Genomic DNA, 23,298 nt, shown 5'->3' with positions numbered 1-23,298 from the left:
GAAAATTTGTAGCATTTCTAGCCTCTCGATAAACCTGGAGTCTCAATAATTTGGTCTTTATTAATTCCTGTTTTCATTTTTCTTTGAATATTTTCAAATTCATATTGTGCTCTTCCCTTGCAATTATATTCGTAGTATTAATTGATACTTTTCTTGGTTCTAGTGTCATATTTGAAGCCGATGTCATCAGGACCGGACTTCTGCAAGTCATATTTTTTTTTATCTTCATTATTTTTTGTCTTAGCTTCTTGTTTTTTGGAATAGCTAAAGCTGTGGACTGCATGTCTACTGTGTTGGTATCAAGCAAATAATTGGAAGTAAAAGTTGATGCGTAGGCAGTTGGTAATGGTATTTGGCGAGAAGCAGCAGCCGTTCGATTCTTCAACATTGTAGATTTATCCTGAGACGTATTGATTAGTTCATGTTTTAAATCATTAATACCCTGTAATTACAGAATTTATGAGCATAACCAAGTAATTAATTTTGTGTAACAACACATCAATACTTTTAAATCCATTGTCGGCCATTACAGATGAATTTTTATGAACAACATTTGAATATATACTTTTTTCTACTAACAATACAGTATATTTACCATTAAAGCCCATTGTTATAAAATTAATAAATCCATCTGGAACAAAAAGGAATATGTAAAAGTAGTTTTATTAATTTTTCTTTGGGCCAGTAAATATTATACTATAAATTGCTATAAAAAATCAGAAAGTTTAGGTAAAGTGTTATGAAATAATGGATAGACTTAACATTCAGATATCCCAAACATATCTCCAAACATTCTAAATCAGCGGGCCACATGAGGTCGTTTAACAAATTTTGTGCGGCCAGCACTATAACTTAATTTTATATAAGTACCTACTAAAATCTAACATTCTACACTCAATTAAACAAAACAAAATACTTATAACTATTAAAATAAATTTTTTTTTAACTTTTATAACTTACAGTTATTATCATTAAAAATGTATCTAGGAATTAGGAATCTTTACACCCGGGTCCCAGAGTATAAAAATATGCCTTCGGTTAATATTATGCACAAATTTAAATTTTACTACATGTGGATCGCAATTATTTTCAAAAATTTTAGTGAGGACTACCGTTCTAAATGAATTATATTCAATTTTATTTTCATTTAAGTTATGAATATATTTCTTTCATCGAGATCATTTACATGAGAAACTTATTAATTTAATTAAATTACACTTATACCATTCCTTATTAAAAGAAGAGCTTTATTAAAATATGCGTTTGGATTACTTCTAATATTATGTAAAGTTACTTCATAAGCCATTTTTTTAAATCGTTCAATAGAATCTTTGAATTATAAGTTAAATGAATTTTCATTTTCGATAGAACTAGAAAGAATTAAAGTATCTGATGTTTCTAAATTGTTATCACTAAAGTTAAGAGAATAAAATGTTGCTGCTGATGTTGAAAATGTAATACACCATTCCTCATAAGTTGTTGTTAGTGGAAACAAAAAAAAAATTGAAACTAAGTCCACAATATTTTTTTATGAGCGTCTGAAGTCAAAATGTTGAAAAAATTCATCAAAAACATGAAAATTGAGAAATTCATAAAAAATGTTCTTTATATACCTATCTAAGATGTGAAATTTTCATACAAGATTCATACAAGCATTTCAAGTTCGAATTTTAACAAAATATGTAAAAATCACAAAAATTTGCATATTATTTTGAGTTAGTAATTCATAAAAAACTTTCAAATTTTGTTCAAATGTTCACATGATATATAAAAATTCTAAATTCAAAAATGATTTTGTATCAAAAGTTTATAATATTTTAAATTTGTGTAGTTATAAGGATTAAACATTTGAAACAAGGTTTCAAGTAAGTAGATTATTCTGTAAACAAGAAATATAAAAACAGTTTTTTTTTTTTATTGTGTTTTTATGATCAAATTTGAACAACATTAGATATTTAAGCGAAAAAGAAAGATTTTACTTTTGTGTTATATTTGAAAAATAACCCGATCCGGGCCATGAGAGTTCCTATACCTACTGTGTACAAATAATTATTTATACATTTTATTAGATCGTCTTTAGTTTTTACTACGACCCTGGTTGTGGGTAGTAGATGAGTAACTAGTATTGTACAATTTTTGTTTGTAGGTATTTTGTATGTAGGCAGGTAGGTTGAATATCGAATTTTATCATTTTTACGAGACATACCTAGCAGTGTTGAGCCGAGATAAATATTATTTTATCTAGATAAATTATAGGATACATTTTTTTATATTGGTTTATGGCACTCTCCGTAAGCTCGTAGCAACATAGAATAACTTAATAGTATGTTATCGAATATGTCGATAGTTATTCGTAAATACCTACAACCTACTTAATAAATTACTTAATTGTCTACCTATAAATTAAAATAAATAAAAGCCGTTTAATAAATTAAATTATCTGAATAAATTCATCTAGATAACGGTGATTTTTTAACTTAGATAACTGTGTAAATTCATCGAGATGTTTATACTAGTAGTATATACAGTGTATACGTGTAAATTAATATTCTCTATTTATCTAGATAAGATAAAGGAATAATTATATATTGATACCTTGGCACTTTTTGTAAACTAGGAACTATAGTAAAAAAATGAGAGTATCAATAATTATTCAACGGAAAATAATGATTCAGATCCATTTTATCTTCTTATAAATAATATTAAACTTCAATAATGTATTGCTGACAGGCCTGCGGTCACCAACTGTGACTAAGCGGCTAGAACACGCACTGCCACGGTCCACAGGCCCTAAAAATTATGCAGGTGCAGCACAAACGAACATTCGGCTACAGCAATGGCCGCGCTTGTCTAATTGATAAAAAATTATAAAACAGAATGGCGCACACTCGATTATCAGGCAGGTATTGATAACAATTAACAATATAAAATTCTTAATTCTTAATATTGCTATCGAAATTAGTTATTTAAAAGTAGGTACAGTACTATAGTGAATAATATAAATAGGAAAGAGGTAGGTACTTATATCGCTATTTGCATAACGCAGGCTGCTAAAAGGATCGCGGTTAAAAATAATTTGTCGATAGGATTGGGCATTGTAATACATGAAATTAAAATCAAGCCACTCAATCAACCCAATAATATAAATTCACAAGACTTATTTGAAAAATACATTGAATATGGTTCCAGAATTTACCCAAAAACAATTGCTTTTGCAGTATGCACTTATCGTTGGTCCAGCTTTAAATGCATACGTCATAGTTTCCCTTTGTTCTACACTGTGTTTAGCCAATTTTGTAGCAAAATGCTGTATATTTTGTACTTATGCCTCCCCCCCTCCCAAATTAAGCATCGGATTCAGGGACTGGAGCCGGAACCGAAAGAACCGGTTCTGGAACCGGTTCTTAGAGAAAATCTAAGAACCCGAACCGGAACCGGAATCCATTTTTTACAATGCTTAGAACCGGAATTAGAACCGGAACCCCATTTTAATGAATAATAAGTTTTCCGGTTCTTTTAGGTTCTTATCGATTCTTAGAAAAAGTCCTGTATTTCAAATAATTGAATATTTTATTTAAATCGGATTTTGTTGTAATCAAATAATTATGTTTCATAGAAATATTTTTGTTTTTTACATAATATATGGTAGGTATTTTTAATTTTTAATTCGAAATAATCGTATTGTATTATGTATTAATTACGACCGACAATCATTAATAATAACAATGATTTATTTACACACATACGCGGGTTGCATATGTTATTTGTAATATAACAAAAATAATCGAATAACAATTTGTATGTGTTTTTCTACGAATGTTTACAAAATACCTACGAATAATAATATTTATATAGTTATTTATAACTCTGTCTTACATTTTCACACTTACACATTGACACATACCAGTAATTTATATTTTAATTTATATTTAAATTCATGCCAAGTGTTTGTATTTGTTCTTAGATACTTATTCTTAAAATTATTTGAAATGTATGTATTTTAAATACTTTTTGAATGTATGTATTTGTGTTTTGTATCTTTATTAAAATGCAATTTAAACGTATCTTTTACAAAACTGGGCCAAGTTATGACTATGAATAAAAAATCTACCTAAAAAGCAACAAGTAATATTTGAAAAAATGCATATTTAAGAACCGGTAAAAACCGGAATTAACCAGAACCCTTATTTTGTAATTTTAAGAACCGGAATCGGAATCGGAACCAATTATTTATTTATTTTAAGAACAGAACCGGAACCAGAACCGAAAAAATCCTTAAGGTTCCAGTCCCTGCTCGGATTCGCCACTGAATATTAGGTAGGTATAATGTAATCATTATAAATATAAATAAATTGATTCTGTTTTATCTTATCATTATAAATGATTGAATCATATACCTATGTATTTGTATTTATAAATGTTTGTATTTTTATAATATGTCTACATTAAAATGCAATGCAAATCGGCTGAAATTGCTGCTGTATGTACCTAATTGGTAATGAATGTCGGCCATCCGTTACTTAGGTATATAATATTAAAAATAAATAATCTCACAAACTTTGTGTACACTTTAAACCAAAAATTATCATACATTATATGGACCGTTCCATAGGTTTATGTTTATTATATTTCAAGTTTCAACTAGGGCCAATAAAAAAGCATGCATGTTGTAGACTTGTGACATGTTGTACAAATTTAGGACTTTTTTATAGTTTACCAATCAAATTTTCGTAATAAACCTAGATAGGTAGGTACTATAACTACTAAGTACCTACAGTAGCGTGTGTTTTAAAAATAATTTGTGTTGTCAAATAATTTTAGGTGACCTACTCCTTATAATACTGTTATACTGATCTATAAAATGTCCTATTTTTTTCATCTGTCAATACCTACCCACCCATATTTAAGGTGTTGCCCAGGCACTTTTGCCCTATGTTACACGCCACTACCTACTTACCATATGGTAATATTATTATTAAATTAGGTATAAATATATGTGGTCATTTTAAATTGTATCATACTATCCCAGGTAATTGTGTTTATAATAATTTGTGTATAGGTGTCTACATATTTTATATTCATACATGAATTACGTCGTGGAATATTTTTGTAAAATCAATAGGTATTTTCCATTTTTGAGACTTAAGATAGGCAGCCAGCCCCCCCCCCCCCCGCCCCACACATAAAAATGTGGACTCCTGTACTAAATGTTTTTGAAGGCCATAAATACAACTTCTGATAAAATACGGAGTCGGTGAATTGCGATCCCCAAAAAGGGTCATGGTCATGTACTATCTAAATTACGGCCTATGTACTTTTAAAACATACGTAAATTGCGTCCTGGGTATATTTAAAATATACGTAAATTGTGGCCTGGGATATTCCATTTTCCAGTCGGTTGTACAATTTAAACATAAGTAGGTATTAATGCTGCAAGACATGTTTGGCCTTCTATTGAAGTAAAATGGTGTATATTTCACCTTGGTCAAAGTTGGTACAGAAAAATACAGCAGCTGGGGTTAAGTAATGATTACAAAAACAATAATACTGATATAAGTAATTTTTTTAAATTATTTTTTGGATTTCCTTTTTTAAGTCATGATATGGTTAAAGATTGTTTTGTGTATGATAATAATGGCATTGCAACCACGAGATAACAGGATAGTTCAATGTACTGACTACATAATAGAAACGTATTTAACCAACGACGCAGAGGTTCTACCACAGATATGGGCCGAATCTGTATCCTCAACGATACACGCAACAAAGAATTGTGAATCATTTCATAAAAAATTAAACAGCTCATTCAATTCATCACACCCAAACATATTCATTTTCATTGACATTTTAAAAAACATGCGTATATCACATTGAGAAGTTAGGGGACAAAAAGCAAAAAAATTATTGAAAAAGAAACATTATTTATACATGACAAAATATACCTTTGAATTGCAAGCAAAAACAAATACTAGGTTAGACTATGTGCGAGAATTGTCTTACACATTTTTACCAGTTTCGTTATTAAACATTTTTTATAGTACATTTTTAACCAAACACATTTTTAAAGACACATACAATACATAACAAATTTTCATTCACTATAGTCAGGGATCGAAACCGGTTTAACCGGTTTTTCAAAAAACCTGTTAAAACCGCGGTTTTGTCATTTCTGAACACCGGAACTGGAACCGGAACCAAAAGCTTTAAAACACTGGTTAAAAAACCGTAACCGAAACCTAAGACCTTAAATAACCATTTCCAAATCCCAAACCAAAACCATAGAATTGAAAAACCGTTCTTGTACCGTTCTTGAAAAACCGATTAAAATTTGAAACTAATGTCGGTTTCTTTGAATTTTATAAAGTCAATTATATAATTTGTAATTCTAGTATTTTTATATGAAGAAATTATTATGTAATTATTTTATATTATTATTATTATCGGATTTATTGATAAAAATCCCGATGCAATTACTGAGTATTACGAAATATTAATATATATATTATTATTAAAAATTGCAAATACAAATAATATAGTGTGATATTATTGTAATATACAATTAAATATTAATGTAATCGAATAATGATCTCAACCCTAATATGACAGCATAATTTTATGTCGAATGCAAAAGTAGGCACGAGGCACCTAAACTAGGTATGAAATATTCAAGTTAATAACACGAAATTAGTTCTGCTGAACGTAAATTTTTTATTTCGTATATTGTACACTAATTATACAAAGTAGCCATATTTCAGGGCTTTAGACTCGGCCCTTATAATAGTTAATAGATAATACAAATCGAGTCTACAGTAATTAGACAGGAAAATAAAATGAAAATGTTTAAAAACCGTTCCAAAAACCAAAACCGAAAATTTTCTAAAACCGTTCTTTAAATCGATTAAATATTTGAAAAACCTTTTTTAAAACCGAAACCAAAACTAAAAAATTTTTAAAAACTAATCTTAAAACCTAAACCAAAACCAGAAAATTTAGAAAACCGTTCTCAATACTAAAACCGTAACCGTTAAAATTTGAAACGGCTTCGATCCCTGACTATAGTTACAATAGTGTGATATTAGTTTTGATATTATAGTGAATTGACCTATTATCCAAATTTTAGGTAGGACCATTATCTGTGCTTAAGCATCAGCCATTTTTTATACATATTAATTTACACGGAAGATATGGGTATATGAAATATTACAAATTAAAAATGCTCATACCTCGCTTGAAAATTAAAATAATGACAAGTCGTCAGCACATGTGCTTATCTAGATAATGTTCTTAGCTAAAAGTTTAGTCAATTCGCTCTAAAATCAAAACAGCACGCTATAAAAACTAGTGAATTAAAATTTGGTATGTCGTATGCATGTAAGACAGAGTTAATAAACGCATGGATAGCATCTTCTTAATAAATTATAATATACATTTATATCATAAAATATTATTTAATTTAAATTGAGTATTCCTATCAAAATCTTAACAATTACAAATTCATTTTAAACGGCCTCTAAAATAGCAGAGCCCCTGCCACCCCCTCCCCCCACCCATATGAATGCCATTTATGGAAATATCATAGTATTAATAACATTGGTATGGTGTTAAGACGTATTATTTGAATTAAAATTGCCAGTAATAGCGCGGCTTTTTACTAATAGGTAATAGCGCATGAGGTTGTGGGTTGTGTGAATGTGTGCGTATAGAAAAGGCCACCTGGCCACATTTAATGTCGTGGATGGCGGCTCTTTGTGAACTGTGGTGTTTGCCAATAGTGCCCATGGTGGCTACAAAGGCTAGATGGCCGTCGATGTGGCATCAACCACTGATCGAAACAGTGGACTAACATTTATCGGAATAACCGCGTACCAATTCACTCCGCTCATCTAAACTTTAAATACTTATAAGTTATAACTCATAAGCTACTCCCCCCAAATTCAAATTTTATGTTTCCAAATACTTAGAAAAATATTCTGCTTTGGAATATGAAATAAAAGCTCTACGTTAATATCCAAAAAAATTAAAAACTTAAAAAATTATAAGGATAAAAAATATTTAAAAATATAATTTTTCAATAGCAATGACTTGAAACTATGTAAAATAATATTTACAAAAACATTTACATTTCTTGAAATAATGAGTGTTCAATGATAAAAGAATCACCCTGTATACTTATTATAAATTTATTACATTTACGTTTGAACATAAATTATTTGTAATACAAGTGCAATAGGTATAGAAATTAGAAGCGATAACGATATTATTTTTCATATTATAATAACGTACGTAGTATGTATTACAGAAAACAATAGGTTTATGGTCAAAGTTATATCCAATAGGAAGGTTACATTATATACACATAGACATAGGTACGATATTTAGCAACATAATGTCGCGTTTAAAGTATAATGTAAGTACTAAGTATGTATAATGTAAGAATATGTAAAGTATAATGTAGGCATTATATATATATTTATATAATATAATAATATACCTATATTTTATATTCGTAAAATATACTAAATACAACATATTATATTTATTTTTTTTATAATAGTAAATAAAGAAGAACATATTATTTCAACATTATTTGAATGTTATTTATTATAATAATAGTTTAATTAAGTCAATTTAAAATCCATCCATATTTTAGATCATTATATTAAAGATAAAATGTATATTAACCATGTAAATAAGTGTATAATATAATATTTATATATAATAATAATAATAATAATAATAAATTATAACTGAATATTTATAAAAATAATTTTATAATAACAAATAAATCGTTTTTTATGAGGTGGGGAGGGAGCAGAACCATCATCTTAGGCATAAGTCATATTATGGCAACTTATTTGTTGTGTACAAAGTATTTGTGATATAAGTATAATATATTGTAAATTATATAGGTATTATAATTTACCTATACTATATAATATATACTTTATATTCGTAAATATGAAATACAACATATTATAATATATATATTTATTTTATTTAAAATGGTATATAAAGAAAAATATTTGTCAATATTAATTTGAATGTTTGAATGTTATTTACTATAGTTTAATTACCTAAGTACATTTATTACCCGTTCATGTTTTAGATTATTATATAAATATGTAAAAGAAAAAAATGCATATTTATCGTATAAATAAGTCTATATGATATATTTTTTTTTTTATTAGAAAACAAGAATATATACAATCTGTAATTTACAATACAATAAGTAATAGGGGGGTACAGTTTACAGGACGGGACGGCATGAAAGAAGGAGGACCAATGACCCTACTTTAAAAATATAATATATTATACCTAAATATTTATAAAAATAATTTTATAATATGAAATATATAAAATAAGTAGATTTTTTTTTTTGGGGGGGGGGGGGGGGGTGGGGAGAAGAACCATCATCAAGAGTCAAGAGTCATATTATGTGATGAAATTAAGTCACTGAAGTCCTCTCCGTGTTATACCGTTGTCTCTAGCAACATAAAAGCCGGGCTTATATATTCAAAACCATCAAATCTTGACTGATCGATGTCAACACTGGAAAAATTCAAAAACAAACACAATAATTAACAAAACGATTTGCACAAGTTGACATACACCATATATATATATATTATATTCTAAGTATTATTTTATTATTATAAGTAAATTAAATATATTAGGAATACAATATACACAAAGGCCTGCAGGTTGCAACTTTGTAAATCTTTATTTTATATTCAGCTTTTCAGTGACAAGATAAGCTAGTTTATTACCAGTCTACTACCTAATCGGTAGTTAGTTTGGGCCTGGATTAAAAAATATTTATATCTATAAGTATTGTATTTGCAAGCACAAGTGGCTTCCTTCCGCCCTTTACAACTCAATCATACCGATTTCAAAAACTTCGATTTTACAATGATAATAATTTGAATTGTAAAATAATAAAAAATGTAAGACAAACTGTAATTATTACAATATAAAACAATATTAGAGACCACATGTATATACACGTTAAATATTATGGGGGACTATAGAATTTAAATATTAATACGCTTATCGCTCCTCCTCCTCCTTCTCCTCCTTCAAACCAAGTTCAAAAATATTTACATAGCGATTATTTTATTGAAGGACATTCATTATTTCAAATTAAATTAAATCGTTTTTGTCGTGTTTTTTTGTAACTAAATCTGGTGATTTATTAAAAACATAAAATGAGCAAAAATTTGGTTCCTAACAATATAAATATAATTTGAACCTACAATTAGGTATATTTATTAATATATTTCTGCGAAATAAAATTGATCTATATATGTATTAACTTTTGACCAGGGATGATGGACGATACTTTTATTGGATTCATTGATATTCAATACTTTAGCATAATATTACGGTAAAACACGATTCCGTACGATTTTGACCAAACAATGGATTGTTAAAATTACTCCAAAAACAACACGATTACGTACGATTTTCTGTGCAATGTTGCTATTTATTATTTATTATTGTCAATAAAAATGTTGATGAAAATTTGTCAATTCAAAATATAAAAAGTATAAATTGTATAAAAAAATATGTACCAATAAAATTATATAAAAATAATTATAATTTGGTACTTGTTACAAATATTTGACTGTATTTTTATGAATCAAATATTCATTATACTCTTTGATTGTAAGTAGTGTGATCTAAACGTTGTTCGTTAGCTACGGCCATTTGATTGAAACGTCTTTTAGATCTTATTTTTGTGCAAGTATATTCTTGTGTTTCCTTCAGAATTTAAGCAAATGTTACTAAACAGAAGACCGGACTTTACCATCCGGTTTTTTATATGTAGAGTTAGATAATTTTTGTAAACTGACAGTGCCGTTTTTCCACCGGCATCGGTCAGTTCGCCAAGTCCGCTGGCTCCGGCATACTGCGTTTAAAGGAACACGGTGACTAGTCGGCAAAATCTGATATTCTGTTTGGATTTTTGGACCCTCACTATAGTTACGAATACGCAAAACGTACGTAAAAGGCTATAACTAAGTCAAATAGTCGAATATCTAAGTAATCTTATCAAAATCTGGCAACATTGCACTAAAATCTTGGGTACAAAACGTACGGAATGGTGTGCCTTATAATGTGCAAAATTCCGTACACTGATAAGGACCGTACGGAATCGTTTTCAACCACAATATTATCGGAATCAACATTTTTTCGTAAAATACCTATGATGCTGGTATTTAATGAGAATATTAAAATTATGATACCAAGTAGATAAAATAACAGTTATATTTTTTCTCTACTTGATGAACTATGACAGTTTAATGTATTTATAATTAATACTAAATTACAAAGGTTGACAGTTAATGTAAATAAGTAACTTGAATAAGTATAACAACATACTTGCTAATTATAAGTTAATAAACATTAAACTCCACTTTTAATGTTTAGGTACAGTTAAAATGTGGAAAAATACTAGTGACAAAGTTAAGAACCTGGTTTAAAATGAATAGTTTTAAATATAATATAAATTTACTATTATAGAGATAATCTAGTTTAATAATAAAGATATACATGCACACGTACATTGATACCAATGAATTAGAAATTATTTTTTTAATATGCATACCATAAGAACATTAGGTATCTATGCTTAGACGTCGACGATTTTTTCGAAATTTTAATTTTCAAACGAGATATGGGTATATAAAATATCACAAATTATAAATTCCAGGGGTTAAAGTGAGAGGGACGCAAGGGGACTCAGTCCCCCTACCGCGGACGGCGGTTAAAAAACGTCCCCTTTAACAAATTAGGATTTTATACGTTAGACATTATACGTAACATTTTGTATGGAACGCTAAGACTATAATATTATGGAGACAATATTAGTCCCTTCTGAAATTTTTTCTCACTTTAAGCCCTGATAAATGCCCATATCTCGTTTGAAAATTAAAATATCCAATAAAAGTCGCTAAACCATAGATAATATCGTTACCTAAAAGTTTTATAATAGGTCAATATTCACTCTAATATCAAAACAAATAGCACATTATTGAAACTAGTAAACAACAATTTAGTATGTCGTAGCATGTAAGAGAAAGATAACAAACGCATGGATAACGTCTTCTTAATATATTATAATATACATTTATTAAGATGGAGACATCAAAATATAAATGCATGTGTAGCAGTACCTATTCATCTTAAAGAATTTAATATTATGTTATGTTATTTTTTATTGATTTAATATACTGTGCTGAAAAAATATTATTTTACTATTATATTATCTAATCTAATGGAACTATTTATGAGCTGACAGAACATAATATTCACTATTATTTGAGTAATTTAATTTCAATGTTTGATAAATTGAACTCTTATTTCTGGCAAAGTGCAATGGCCTTAGAGATGAAACAACTAACAAACAACTTTAAAAAAAAGATGTAGACTTATCTTAAAATTCGTTGTTGGAAATAAAAAGAATATTAAAATAATTAATAATGATGATAATGATGGTAAATATAATAATAATATTAATTTTAACAAATAATCTTATGGTAATAAAAAAAAAACTGTTATAGTAACGAAGATGATGAATAACGAAAATTACGACCTTGACGAGCAAATAACCGCATAATAACTATAACATCGCCGATAAACGTTATACAAATGTAATATAATATTTAAAATATTTGTATAAACCAACTACTCCATTACACACGTACAATATAACATAAGGATAAAAATCAAAAATATAAGTTACACCCGATTTTATAAATCTAGCGTTTAACGATTTTATCCAGTTTTTTTTTAAAATTTCAAAATTTCAAAATTTTATTATTGCTTTAAGGCAATACGTGTGGTATATATCTATTTTTGTCATTGGATTGATTTCAATTTTTACAGGCGATTTTAATTTATGAAGTTATATAAGACTTTAAAGAACATTATTGAAACTAGTAAACATTTACTATGTCGTACTTGTGAAGACGGAGAAAACAAATGTACGTGTAGCGTCTTCTTAAAGTGCTCAATATTATCTTATGCTATTTTTATTGATTTAATATACTGTACTGTAAAAATACTATTTTACTATATCCAGGGTTGGGCATCAAAGATACAATTGTATCTTGAATTTTGTAAGCATCGTGATACATAATTTTAGATAAAATTACAAAACCGGTATTATAAAACAAAACCAAAACTGCAAACAATTGGAGACTGGTATTAAATTCAAAACCAAAACTGCAAAAAATTGGATGCCAGTATTATAATTTAAAACCGTAATTGAAAATATAATTTAAATAACAGTATTTTTTTTGAAAATTATTAGTATCTTGAATATTTTTTGAAAGTTTACTTCCACGATCCCGTGACTCAAATAAATTTAATTTAATTAATTAATAATAACTATGAATGAAATTAAATAGGCTAGGACTTGAAACCGATTTTAGAAATCAGTTAAACCGTTTAAAAATTGAAACAAAAAAAAAATCAAAAACGAAATCGGAAAAAAATGGAAACTGGTATACAATTCAAAATCGAAACCGAAAAAATTTGGAAACAGTATACAAAATCGAAATCAAAACCAAAATTTTTTCAATTAGTTACGAGCCCTGGTATCATGTATCTTTTTTTGCTAAAAGATACAAGATACTATTATTAATTACTAAGTAGGTACTATAAACATTTGTAGTGAATAATAATACCAAGAAATTTGAATTTGATTTTCAGAACACACAAAACTCAAATAAATTGAAAAATTGTGGTAATTTTTTTGTGTGTCTATTATTAATATTGTATTGTATCTAATTTCATCGCGGATTGTGTTTGTACGAAAAATTGTCCAGGAGTAATTGAGCTGAAATTAACAATAATGAAGAAATTACCAAACAATGTTATAGGTAACTTGTAAGATAATTTTAAAAACATTAAATTAAATTACCAGATATCTATAATAATTACTATCTATGATATCTATCTACAGACAAACATTGATAAACACTAAATTGAAATTTTCGTTCTCATAAAATATAAAACCGCTACCTGTCTATGTCTTTTCACATAATATATATAAATTATAAAATATTTAATTAAAAGTATAGATAAGCGATTACAGTGCACTATTTGTATTATTATACAATTTTTTTCGTTGTTCCTTCTGTGTGACTGTGTTTCTGTCAACTGTCAGTAAAACTATTATAACATTTAATGGTTAATAAAATTAATTTTTAAATACAAAAGTATCATATATTTTGTATCTTTTCTCATTCACAATGCATCTTGTATCTAGAATCTAGATACACTAAATTCATGTATTATGTACATAGGTATCATGTCACATGATACTTTTTTTTTAGTACCTACCTACTTATCTTGCTCAACCCTGACTAGGTATATCAAATCTAATGAAACTTCATATTTATGAGTTTATAATATTCACTATTATTTGAATAATTTAATTTCATATTGATAAATTTAACTCTTATTTCTGGCAAAGTTTTATGGCCTTAGAGATGAAACAACTATTTAAAAAAATAAATGTACACTTATCTTACAATTTGTTGTTGGAAATAAAAAGAATATTAATATAATTGATAATGATGGTATAATATAATTATAATATCTATTAATTTTAATAACTAATTTTATTGTAGTAAAAAAAGACTTCTAATAACGAAGACGATGGACAACGAAAACTACGACCTTGACGCGCAACTAACCGCAAAATAAATAATAATAACTACTGGCCCGATAACATCGCCGATAAACGTTATACAAATGTAAAATAATACTTAGAATAATTTTATAAACCAACTAATCCATTATAAACGTATAATATAATATAAGGATAAAAATCAAAAATATATGTTACACTTGTTTCAATATTATAAATCATAGCGATAGCATTTAACAATGTTATCAAGTTTTTTTTGAAATTTTAAAATTCATATTATATTGCTTTCAGGCAAACGTGTGGTAGGTACACACCTGTTTTTGTCATCAGATTGATTTAAAATTTTACAGGCGATTTTAATTTATGAAATATTATGATAATTTAAAGAAATAAAAAAAATGTATCCCAATAATTATTAAGGACTATCATAATTGTGCTGTAGGTTACTTATTTAATAATTTCGATACTACCTACCTAGTACAAAACAATTAAACTGTATCTAAGGTACCTCTAACCTATTTATATTACTGTAATATATTAAATAATACCTAGTCAGTGGCATAATCAGGAATTTTCTTTGGGAGAGGGGAAGATTATACATTTTTAGTTAAGTAGAATATTCTGGTTTTTGCATAGGTCACTGCATTACCTTTCCCGTGATCGATGAACGCAGAGATCGCAGAGATTGGTTCTAGGATTTTTTTAATTTTTAATAGACATTTAGTATACACATATTATAATATTCATATTAATATCAAGCCCGGATTAAGACATTTTGAGGCCCAGGGGCCAAAGTTTGAAATGAGGCCCCTGTACGAAAAAAAATATTAATGTATATAATGTGTTCCAGGGTGAAGTGACCAGTTGACGTCATATGAAAGTGTACCAAAAATTATGAAGAAATACCCTTTAAAGATTGGGTCTAACTTTTTTAATTTTTTAAGATATGGGCAATTAACTTTTTTTATCAAAACCATACATATCATGCATTTGTTTATGTATCTTCAAAAATTATCAACATATAATGTAATTTTTTTTATTTTAAAGCTAGTTAACTGTCCTATCAACACTCCGATATACGCAATTGAACTAGAAATGCACCAATTATTTTTATTAAATTAAAAAATTAGAAAAAAGTTGACAAAAATTAGCATTTTTAAAAGAAAATCGTGTATTATTCTAAATAATATTACTTAGTTTGGGTTTTTTGTTTTTTGTATTATTCTACTGAATTATACTGAATAATACCTAGAATACCTTGAAAGTTTGGTTATCATAATAAAAATTTAATTTATATTCCTGTTAATCGTCACAATCTTAGTTTTCCTAGGATTGAGTCGGTTAATTGGTCGTCAATCGTTTGATTTCATACTATTCGGTAAATTTTAGCTGTCACAGTACAAAAAAACTAAAACTCATAGTTTTATATATTAATTCATAAATTATTTGGAATAATGCACAATTTCCTTTTAGAAATACTAATTTTTGACAACTTTTTTCTCATTTTTAATTTAATAAAAAAATTAGCACATTTTTGGTTTAATTGCGTAGGTATGTCAGTTGATGTAATTCTATTTTGTAATATTTACAGTGGTGCATTTAGACATTAAGCGCCCTGAGGCAGCATTTTACTAACGTCCGCTCAATTGCCCATAACTAAAAAAAAATAAAAAAGTTAGATTCAATCTCTAAAGGGTATTTCTTCATAATTTTTAGTATACTTTCATATGACGATAGCCGGTCATTTCACCCTGGAACACATTGTATATTATTTAATATTAGGTACATGTTATAATAAATATAATATATAGATATGAACATCAGTTTAATATATAAAAACCACGGTTGTAAATATACTGGTTGCACAACTCCGATATTAAATTACTTAAAAGACACGGATCAATCAACATGTCATGTAATAAGGCTTCATGTAGAACTATATTTAGTGAACCCTATTGAAAAACCATAACACTGTCGGACAGACTATGGTTGCTTATATTATTGTTTTGAACATTTTCTACAAGGAGCGTTCAATATAGTTCTTCATTCTTATTTATGATAATGCAATTTTGGGAGGGTCCATCTATTTCATAAAGTTGTGCAACCAGTATATCTACAACAGTGATAAAAACTTTTTTGTATAAAAATTAATAAAAATTCATGATTTTTCAAAAACTATTAGCGACAATTTGAACATATACATAATATTTCTAATTTTTAAGTTTGTACAATACCACTCTCTATCAACTATTAATAATGATTATTATTTGAATCATACTATAATTATTATTTTTTTTTTTTTACTTTTTATGACATTTTTGAATAAATACTAATGTTATATTTACTTACTGATCATCAGGTTTAAGATCTATTATTTTATTAGTAAACTCTGGGTCAAAATGTTGAAGGTCGCGATCTGATATCAATCGCGGTATGAAATAAGGCCTTATTTTTTTTTGTTCTAACTAAAATCATATAAATTATTAAATTATATTTCATAAGTGCTATACTAATATTTAAGATTTAAAACATAAAACTGTGTTTGATTTACCATTTTCCAATCAATAGATTTAAAAAATAGGCGATCTTTAATATCACTTAAGCAACCCAAACGGTCAACAGCATTTTTATTTAAAAGTCCATATAAAACCCAAGCTGCTTCTCCAGAAACGTATTCTGGAATATTAAGTGTGTTGTTTAAAATCTCTGTAAAATAAAATTTTTAAACAATGAGAACACTGTTTTAAAATAGCCATAGTTTGTATTATAATAAGTACTTTGGTATGTAATGTTATTGTAATATTCATTAGGTGGTACGTCTTTAATATCAAATGGACATTTGCCAACCAACATTTCGTACAAAATAATTCCTAAAGCCCACCAATCCACACTGAAAAACAAAACAAATTTAGATTAACATGAAATATTTATACGAGTATAGCTATTTAATTGAATTAGATATAGCTTATATTATAAGGTAAATGTTTATAACATATATTTTTCATTCAACAACAAAATATCAATATTTATTAATAAAAATGTGTATATTCAATTTAGTTTTAAAAAATGTGTACCTAAATCCATATGGTTCTGATCTTATAATTTCTGGAGCCATGTAACTTGGAGTTCCGCAAAATAAATCAATTTTTTCTCCAGGCCATTTTAGCTTTTTACACAATCCATAATCTGCCAATTTTATATGACCCTCATGATCAAGTAGTACATTTTCTAATTTTAAATCTAGATATATTATACCTGAAATAGCCAGTATAGAAACATATAATTAACTTAAACATGTACTTAAACAGTAGAATTGATTCAACAATTTTTTCATGGTCAAACAACTAGTATATATATATATATATTATCAGATTGAGATAATTAGCTAATAGAAAATAGGTGATTAGTAAAATAAATATTATTAATATTTATTAATAATAAAGTGTCTGTAAATTGACAAAAAATAATTGAAAATTGTTTATAAATAAATAAAATTGGTGTGCTAACTATATCCAAAAACACAAACATGAACATAGATACTCCACCAGAAGAGCTATAAAATAAATGCACTTCAAATTTCAAAACTAGCAATCTAAAAATCATGGAAATATTTCTAAGCTGTATAGAGAATTTTGAGTGTTATTCATTATTGAGTACATCACTGAAATAGATATGTTAAATTCTTATTGAATGTTAAACATACGAAAACTATTTTGAGCAGATATGGAGATAAAATACACAGGCTTGTTGTATTATTAATAATACATTTTATTAAAACCTATAGCATCTATTTATAAACAAAAAATGTCCATCATTAATCTCAAAATCCCTTTTTGAGAACCTTCTTGGGTTGGACGTCTTACTTACCTTTTTTTTTTAGAAAAAAGGTAGCCTATCTTCTTCCCCAAGGTTAAATCTATCTCTGTACCAAATTTAATTTTCATAAATATTGATTATTATATTATATCATATTATATTGTTATTAACTCTCAATGTCTTCACCAAAGTACTGTAAAATGGTGTAAATAGGTTGGTGGCGTTTATGGCAAAAAATAAGTGGGTACAATTAATTTCAAGATTTCAAAATTACACTAGTGCATAATGCTGAAAAGTGTTTAGTCCTAAAAGTTTATATTTTTTAAATTACAACATAATACCTACTTAAAAAATTTTAATCAACATAAATTTAAAAAAAAATTAAAAAGTTGAATATTTAATTTGCATATTTGGTCAAAAAGCTCAAAATATTATATAAAATTTCCTATTCATCATAGGAAATGATACTATATATATTTGGTGATTATTTTATGTGTCAAAAGTCGTATATATATATTTTAATTAAATAAATAAAACTATTTTTGTTAACGACTATGTTGCATAACCATTTTCGATATTGAATGATTGAAGCATTATTTCTGCTATTAAATGTTAACTTGATAATCATGTTTTATTTATTGTAAAAAACGATTTGATCTTTAACATTTAATTCTATAGATTTGTAAAAAACAAAAGTTGTTTGTTTATAAAATTGATATGAATTAAAATATTAATTATGTTATGACTGTGTCAAGGGTTACAATGAATTAATATAATACATTATTATATTAATCAAAAAACAATTGATTATACCTTTAGTATGTAAAAAGTTCAAAGCTAAACTAATTTCTGCTGCATAAAATCTGACATGATCTTCGGGCAATCTTCTTTTTCTTCTCATAAAATACAACAAGTCACCTCCACGAACAAATTCCATCACAAAGAATAATCGGCTGGTTGTTTGGAAGCAACAATGGAGAGCAACAAAAAATGGGCAGTCAGCGACAGTTATAAAAACATTTTTTTCGTTATGAATCCAGTTAATATCCTAAAATGTAAAATATATATTAATTATTTTATATGTATTATCCTCAGATCATAGTCCCAGATCCAGATAGCTTAAAGGCCACATGAATGAAAAACCTCTAACTGAGATACTTGAAGTGCACATTCTAGAAAAAAACTGTGAAGGCGCAAAGAGAAATATCGGATATTTATCTATTTGAATTAATATATATAAATACTAGCTGTCCCCTCTAGTGTTGCCCGGAGAAGATTTGTTTTTTTTTGTTTTAATGTATATTCATTCGGCGGATTGAATGTATTCTGTGGCGTCACATATCTGGTGCTTATTGTATGTAAAAAGTGTAAAGTCAAAAACCTGATTTGAGTGTCTGGCAAGACAGCTAGTCACCTCAAATTAAAATCAACGTAATTACTATGTGCAATTTAGTAATTAAAGTAGGCAGTTTGTGGACAATATGCAAACAGTATATAAGGTAGGCAATCCACCTGCGAATCCGATGATGAGCTACAGTAAGTGCAAACCTATTTAGGAAATATATGTCAACTACACCCATTAAGAAGAAAGATCAGCAATGTAAAAATATTTATACATTACCCAATCAGTAATCACAAGTCAATTACTCTTATTAAAATATCATGATGATTCTCTAGTGTGCCAAATAAAGCATCAGACATGGAATGAAATAAGCAATTTTCAAACACATCTAGAGCATTAGATGACCACAATACTAAATTTCAAGTTCATACATTTTTTCATTTAGTGAAAAGTTAAACAAAATATGCGTTAAAACTGTGAAATTTTATTTTATTTGAATGGATAAATGGCACCACTTTATCAGATTGTCCACCAGACCATACAATTTTAGACGATTGGCTGTTATAAGCCATTCAAACATTGTATGATAATATAAATACTCTATTCAAGTTAAGAAACATAGTCAGGGTCAGACTTCTACACAGAGGCATGGTAATATTATGTATTTGCTAGGCGCAGGTGTATAGATGGTTGACTTGTTGGGGTTGATAAAAAGGTGTTGCCTGACTGCTTCCGACAAAAACTTATCACCTGGGATGGTGTTTCTTAACTTAAACAAACTATAAATTGGTTAAATTAAAAAAAAATATTGGCCTTTCTATACCAATACAAAAAAGAAAGAAAAAAAGTACTATTTTTATGCCGAACTATAATATGTTAAATTGAAAATAAATATCAATAAATATACTGTGTTCTTGTATATTCAACATCAATAATATATACTATGATTTAGTGATGGGCTCTATTGAGTTAAAACTATCGAACTACCGGTTGTTTTAAACTATCCAATTATTCGATTATTTTATAAACTATCGAATTCGGTCGATAATATCGAAAAATCACTCGATAGTTTTTTTAACTCGATAATCAAAACTAGTTGGTACCAGACGTCCAGACATGTATTACTATTTATTACCGAATGAAAAATGGTGGTTAAAACTAGACGGTGCAAGACATGTGCAACTACCGAAAGAAAACTATTAAGTGTATTACTCGATAATTTTTCAAAGAAATCTATGGTTAATAATATCTATTCAGTCGAAAAATCACTCGGTTGTTTTTTAAACTATCGAATGACAATTGATTGTAGAAACTATTTGGTAGTGTCCCTCACTACTATGATTTATAACTATTTTTAATTAAAATATATTAATTACTGAATTCTTAGCGGCACATTCTTTTTCTATAACTTTCATAGCATAGATGCATTGGCTTCTTTTATGTTGAACCATTAACACCGTGGCATAAGTACCACTACCAATAATCTTCATTAGTTCAAAGTCATCAATAGAATATTTACATGAGACTCCAACTTCTGCATCACCTGTTATAAATATAATTTATCATTACATTATATTATAACAATATTATTTTGAAATATTACTTTTACATTCTGGATTTTCAACAGGTACAGAATCAGCTGGTTGATCAATAACATCATTTTGATCAGAAAAACCATTTGTATCCGCCAAAGCAGTATCAGAGCAAAATGTACCTAAATATTAACACCATCTTTATTAAATATACATAATAATTGTAATAATATATATTTTTATATTAATTACTTAAAGATGTTTGACAGTTTCCTTTGGTGTCATCACTAACTACTGAATCATTAGTGCAATTATTTTCACTAAGCTGATGAAGGTTTTTGTTTTTATGCGATTTGTGTTGATTAAATGTGGATCCTTGCGATCGTAACCCCTGAAATTGAGTTCGGCAAAACTTGCAAAATGTACTCTGATTATAAAACAAGAATAAGATTTAAATAGTTATAAATATTAATGTTATATATTATATTATCACATTCAATGGAATAAAAATGTTTAGGTATATCACTATTACTACTATTACATACTAAATTATTTACATTTTCTTGAAGTTTAGAACAACTGCAAAATATTCCCATATTGAACATTAATGTTATATGTTTTTATTGAAAATCATTGAATGAGTGTTTAACATATAGAATGCAGAACACAACTAACAAACTTATCTTCTTTGTAAAGAAACAAACTTCCAGAATTAATTAATTATTATATTTTTTTAATAACTATTTGATAGGTAATTAATTAAATGCCAAAACATTTCTTATCTTGCTTTATTGTATACACAATACAGAATAGATACTAAATGACCTTAGACCTTTTTCTAATAAAAAAAACATAGTTCTTATAATTTAAAACTATATATTTAATGATAATAATTGCTTGATAAAACTTAAAATATGTTAATAAATTCAATACTTAACCGAGTGTAAATTTGGTATTGTATTATTAAATTATTTTGAATATATTTTTAAACTAAATTACCTATACAGATATTATAATTAATTGTAAATATATGTATAAAATCAATCCTAGTACTACAATTAGTATCTTCTTAAAAAAAAAATACTATTCGTAGAAACTTGAAACATTCCTCTAAAACTTAGTTTATCATTTTCTATAATCAATTAAATGTATAGCATCTATTTATAGACATCTGAATTATTTGAATGGTGATGATAAATAGGTAGTAAAACTTGTTGGGAACCTTCTATTAAAATATTTAATGTTAGCTATGAAAAGAAAAGCTTTAATTAATTTCTAACTAAAAAATAATTTACTACATTTGAACAATTTTTCTCATGGCTATAAATAGTTCATAAAGAGCCGACATTTTTTGTAAATAGTACCGTGTATGTAAAATGTCGTTTTTAATGTTTGGTGAAAATTTCATGTATATAGGACTATTTATTTTTGAACTAAAACAAAAAAATCAAAAATTGATAGATGAAAATTCGTTAATTTCCGAAGAATATCCAATATTGTAAAAATTTTGAGTTCATATAGAATTCAATTTTCAAGCTTTTTTGTTTGTAAAAGTTTCCATCGAGAATAGTTAAAAAAATATATTTTTAAAATGTTATCATTTATGGAAAATGCTTATATAAATATTTGGTGAAAATCTAAAATAATACTGCAATAGCAATTCCAGTAATATTTTTTATATACTTCTGAAGCTTATAATACTTTTAGGGAATAGGATATTCACTCGTAAAATAACGACTTTAGTTTTTTCGATGTAATTAAAAAAGTATTAAGGGAATAATTTATTGTAAACAGACAATTCTTATGGAATTCAACATAGGCATTTTTCTAAGTGCGTGAGAGCGGACTTTGTAAATGTGTGCGTAGCGACGTAGTAAGTGAATTACTGATAATTATTTATTAATCAATTATTAATTAGTTGTGTGACTCCCGCACGCGTGCGTTCAAGT

The 23,298-nt window shown here is 27.1% G+C and overlaps 1 protein-coding gene across 1 annotated transcript; it reads right to left on the bottom strand.

Annotated features, from left to right (window-relative positions):
* Positions 1 to 73: 73 nt before the first annotated feature.
* LOC100160542 (atypical protein kinase C-like) lies at positions 74 to 21,945 on the bottom strand. The gene is made up of 12 exons (XM_008186997.1): positions 21,907 to 21,945; positions 21,602 to 21,776; positions 21,421 to 21,531; positions 21,194 to 21,360; positions 19,289 to 19,523; positions 17,734 to 17,914; positions 17,437 to 17,549; positions 17,211 to 17,365; positions 17,009 to 17,124; positions 16,296 to 16,315; positions 453 to 631; positions 74 to 400 (listed from the first exon to the last, which is right to left on the bottom strand). Exons 1-12 carry the CDS (start codon positions 21,943 to 21,945, stop codon positions 74 to 76), a joined length of 1,818 nt encoding a protein of 605 aa, XP_008185219.1.
* Between the last annotated feature and the right edge of the window lie 1,353 nt (positions 21,946 to 23,298).

The sequence above is a fragment of the Acyrthosiphon pisum genome, chromosome X (genome assembly GCF_005508785.2).
Source record: "Acyrthosiphon pisum isolate AL4f chromosome X, pea_aphid_22Mar2018_4r6ur, whole genome shotgun sequence".
NCBI classification, from domain to species: domain Eukaryota; kingdom Metazoa; phylum Arthropoda; class Insecta; order Hemiptera; family Aphididae; genus Acyrthosiphon; species Acyrthosiphon pisum.
The sequence above is the reverse complement of the archived record's forward strand: the minus strand, read 5'-3'. Positions and strand labels throughout refer to the sequence as shown.

Coding starts and splice junctions, on each gene's coding strand:
- LOC100160542 (XM_008186997.1), bottom strand. CDS start 21,945: ATGGGAATATTTTGCAGTTGTTCTAAACTTCAAGAAAAT. Junction 632..16,295: donor TTATGGGCAATTGAGCGGAC/GTTAGTAAAATG, acceptor TTTTTGTTCCAG/ATGGATTTATTAATTTTATA. Junction 401..452: donor TGGTTATGCTCATAAATTCT/GTAATTACAGGG, acceptor AATACGTCTCAG/GATAAATCTACAATGTTGAA.